General features: G+C 32.7%; 1 protein-coding gene across 1 annotated transcript; it reads left to right on the top strand.

Moving 5' to 3' along the window:
• The first annotated feature begins 3299 nt into the window (after nt 1–3299).
• LOC148942396 (E3 ubiquitin-protein ligase Itchy-like) lies at nt 3300–3650 on the top strand. Its single transcript, XM_089103309.1, has one exon. The coding sequence runs from the start codon at nt 3300–3302 to the stop codon at nt 3648–3650; it is 351 nt and encodes a 116-aa protein (XP_088959435.1).
• Nucleotides 3651–4537: the final 887 nt, after the last annotated feature.

Below are 4537 nucleotides of genomic sequence, written 5' to 3'. Positions count from 1 at the left end.
TGGTGTTGGAACATTGACGTATGCTTATTGATGCTGATTTTGCTCTATTTTGGACTTGAGTTTCGGACTGTCGGATTGGTTACACTGTTTTGTCCTGGGGAACTGGATGGATGAGTAGGGTCTAGACCTTGTTCAAGTGCTCATTTATTTCAGTTACTAAAGTAGGAAGACAGTTTTTTTTTTTTTTTTTTTTTTTTTTTTTTTTTTTTTTTTTTTTTGCCAGGTGATTACCGTAATATAAATATATAGTTTATATTTATATAGTATATATATTACCGTAATATAAATTTTATAGTATTTATTATTTATAGTATAATTATTTATTTGTACTTATTTATTTTTAGTATAATGCTTTTTTGTTAACAAAAAGCACGTAGTCATAGCAATATCCTTTGAAATAAACCCCAAATCATTTTTGAGTTATCAAGGATTGAAGTTATCAAGTATTTTGCAGTAGGTTGCATAGGTTGCATCAAGACATGGCTAATTGTAGACAGAGAAAAGCCAAGACAGATAGTCAAAGTAATTGAGAGGCAAATGTTTAAATGACTGGGGCACGGGTAAATGGCAGGAGTATGCATGACTCTCTTATTGGACAAATACTTGTTTGTTAGTTTTGCCTGCCTAGAGTCTCAGGCATGCTGACCAAGAATTTTCAATGTAAAAAACGTGTGAAATCATCATTGTATCTCATGTGAAAAAAATGATTGTCCTTGTTGCTCAAGATGCAGGACTGAGCCCATTTTTGTGGGGCTTCAAACCTTTTTGGGTATTCCCATAAGTTTATTTTCGCGGCAAATTTTTATCATTAAGATTAATTAAATAACAGTTACTGTTCCTATATTAGGTTCAAATGGCCATTCTGTTTCCTTTGAAATTTGCTTTCTTGAAACGTTGTTTCAAATATTCGGTTACAATTATCTAGGGTTCGTTCTTTATCAGGTTGTGTCTAAGAAGGTAGCCATGAAAAGGGCACTAGAACTGTCAATTTTCAATTAAATGAGCTCTCACTTATTCCAAGTGAAAATTTTAGTTTGAATGGGGTTGAAGTTCTGTTGCGACTCCTTCTATACGCAGTGTTCATGAGAAAAAAAGAAATCAGTACATAGAGTCTTTACTAAAATGCCCTCTGGTGGGAGCATTTCGACACTTTGGGCTACTGAACCTGTGAAACGGGGGCCCTTTAACATGGTTGTGCAAGTATCTAAAAGATAAATTCAACCAGATAATCATTTCCACTGGCCTTGGTACTTCAAACAAAGACATCTAATTCATGCACTAGCACTACATCATTTGTCACCAAAACATCATTTGTCATCATTTGTCATCTTTTTTGCTTATATGCGAACATTTTTGGTAATATGCTATCTAATTAAGTCTTTAAACTTCCTGTCGATTTGAAAAAAGCTAGCAATTGGGAAAAATAAAGCCTTATAATATGTTTTGTTATTATAATTTGTTTATAATATGTTTTGTTATTATATGTTTATATTATGTTTTGTTATTTACAAAAGAAACAAGACTTAGTAATTTACTTTAAAATTAAACTTATTTGTTATAGAAAGGCAGTGTGGTCTGGGAAAAGGATAGTTAGTTCAAGGTATTGCATAAAAAATGTGTCGTATAGATGGAGATGGAGATGAGAGCAATCAAGTAAACAACTATAAATTCAACATTTCTTTTGCAATTAGAGGACAGAGAAGGCTTTAACACCTTGATTGGAAATTTATTTTACACTTATGAAAATAAGAGTAGAAATTTAACATATCAAGACTTCGAATGTTTATTGATGTCTCGCAGAAAAAAACTCTAGTGAATGACCTGGAACTTAACTATTTTGTTTTGTACAAATTAGTTAGTTTTATTTTTAATACTTTAGAATTTCTATTGATGACGATTGCTGTATATGTCATCGACATATCTTGACTTTTGTACCTGTTTTCATTGTCTAAATAAATGGACTTATCCCCATTTGAACATTTGTTTTTTCGGCATACAGTAAAGAAACTGGCATGAAATCCAAACGCCATTTTAAAACGCTGCCAATAAGTAATATTAAATGTGCACAAAATATAAACCTTATTAAATTCTTCATAAAAAGTCCGGAGCGTATTCCGTTTATATTTAAAGATCCTAAATTGGATAATATATTTTTCTAATGTAAATTATTGTTGATTGAAATGTTAACACCTTCAAAGGGTAAGAAAAAGAGTTAAAAACTGTCCAAGGAACATAAAAGAACTACTCTGCAATATTTTAGGCATTATTTTATCCTGGTAAGTTTGTCAAAGTTACAAGTTAGCTTCCCCCGGCTGGACAAATAGCGCATCCAGTCAACATCTTATATCCATTTTTTATTTTTCAAAAAGAATATATGCTTCGTGACTATTTCAGTAAACTTAAATTGCAAAAATATTTCTCTTCATTCTGGTTAAAGTATTCTCAAAAACAAAAAAAAAATTATTTGCATTACAATTTTCTGCCAAGTTTTTCTCTTAATGAAGAATTTAGGCGTACAACCGGAGAAGTTATTTGTTTCTATTTGTTATATTAGTAATAATAATATGTCTCAAAGTAATAGAAGTGATGCAATTGTAGAATTGTATAGCTCGTTCTCGTATGAGGGCAGCTTTAAACCCGACAAGTCATCCCAGCAAAACGACCCAACTAACAAGAATACAGAAGTTGAGGAACAAGTGCTCTGAAGCTCATTTTTTAGGTCTATTTAAAATAAAAGTGTCAAGAAAAATTCTTTATCTCCAATCTCGACAAGAACTTTTGACTAACACAAATTATGAATTTAATAAGAAACTACATATTCAATTTTTAGGAGAGCACGCTTTTGACAGCGGTGGCCCATTGAATGAATGGTTTTTGGAATTTTCTAAATAGTTTTTTGACCCATCCAAATTGTGTTTTCGTTAGCCAACCTAGGATTAATTGAAATATATCCAACATTAGTTCTAGATCCAAAATTAAATCTAGATCCAAACGTCGGAAGATATTTCATCTGCGCAGGACGACTTTTAGCCCTTGCAATTTTCAATTCTCACTTTTTTTTACCCTAGATTCTCTGTTGCGTTTTACAAATTGCTCCTTGAACAAGGTGCTGAGGAAGTTTGTCTCGATGAGCTTAAAAACATGGATCCGGATTTCATTAAGTCGTTGATGTCTATGGATGTGGAAGAACTGGAGGAGCTTCATAATCGGGATCTAGATACCGTTAAGCCGATTACGACTAAAGAAGTCTTGTGTTGGATCACGGCCAGTAGTACCTTTATGGCCGCTATAGAAAACAAATGAAACTAATAAAACAAGGCTTTGAAGACGTGTTTCCGATTTCTTGGCTGAAAGGTCTTTCTGTTGAAGAATTAGAAGAGCTTATTTCAGGGATTTATGTTTTTGAGATTAGTAAGCTGAGAGCGAAAGCACGTTATGAAGGTTATGACAGAACATCTAAGCACATTAAATGGTTTTGGGGGTATATGTCACAGCTAAAAACTGAAGACCTTGAGAAACTGATGCAGTTTATATTTAGAACTTCAAAGTTTGGGTCTTGTTACCCTACTTTAGAGATACACAAAGTTAACTTACCTGACTGTCTGCCTTCAGCACATACATGCTTTAATATATTAAATCTTCATAATTAAAACAGCTTTAATCAGTTGAAAAGTACGATTGATTTCGCTATTAAGGAAACGGAGGGGTTTGGTTTTAGATAGGACAATAAAATGAAAAAAACCTTATAACTAGGGTTCTTAAAATATCCCCTGAAATTAAAATTTTAAAAACGAAATTGAAATTTTGATAACTTAAGAATTACTATCGAACTTCTTACTTTACTGTCTAGCGAAGACAAAAACATAAAACAGTATTCTTCTTGAAATTATACGTGAAACTACAAAAAAAAAGATGACAAAAAAAACAATCAAACTCCTTTCTTGTTAGTTTAAAGAGAAATAATAATTTAGAGAAAATTCACTTATTCATCCTTACATTGCGTACAGTTGTACTGTGTGGGCTAGTAATTTTGTTGTAAATTTTAAACGGATACAAATTGGGCAGAATAAAGCGCTGTGCCTGCTCGGTGAGTTTGAAAATGGTGAACGTACAATGAATTGTTATCGCCATTTTAATATTTTAAATGTTGGGCAGTTGATAGATTATCAGACCGGTATTTTCGTGTATCAGTGTTGAAATAAATTAGCACCTAGTTATTTTTGTGATGTTTTATCATCGAATTCTGCGTACAATTCTTACGATGCAAAGAATTCCGCGGACCTAGTACATGAGAGACGACACACTGCTAGGTCTAGTTTTATATTTAGGCATTTGGGTGTTTCGTTATGGAACAGTCTTCCGGAAAGCACTAGGATGGCTGAGAGTGTGTCCTCTTTTAAAAATAGGACACACCTCTTTTGAATTAAGAAAAGAATGTCTTAATGAATAAAGATGAGTGAGGGGGGAGGGGGGGTATTCTGTCTTCTATCTTGTGTAAGTAGTTTTTCACGGTTCCCATGATGTTTATTTCTTATTT

The sequence above is a fragment of the Artemia sp. Qi Xiang Cuo genome, chromosome 17 (genome assembly GCF_049724085.1).
Source record: "Artemia sp. Qi Xiang Cuo chromosome 17, ASM4972408v1, whole genome shotgun sequence".
Taxonomy (NCBI): Eukaryota; Metazoa; Arthropoda; class Branchiopoda; order Anostraca; family Artemiidae; genus Artemia; species Artemia sp. Qi Xiang Cuo.
This window is presented reverse-complemented; position numbering and strand designations above follow the sequence as displayed.

Coding starts and splice junctions, on each gene's coding strand:
- LOC148942396 (XM_089103309.1), top strand. CDS start 3,300: ATGAAACTAATAAAACAAGGCTTTGAAGACGTGTTTCCGATTTCTTGG.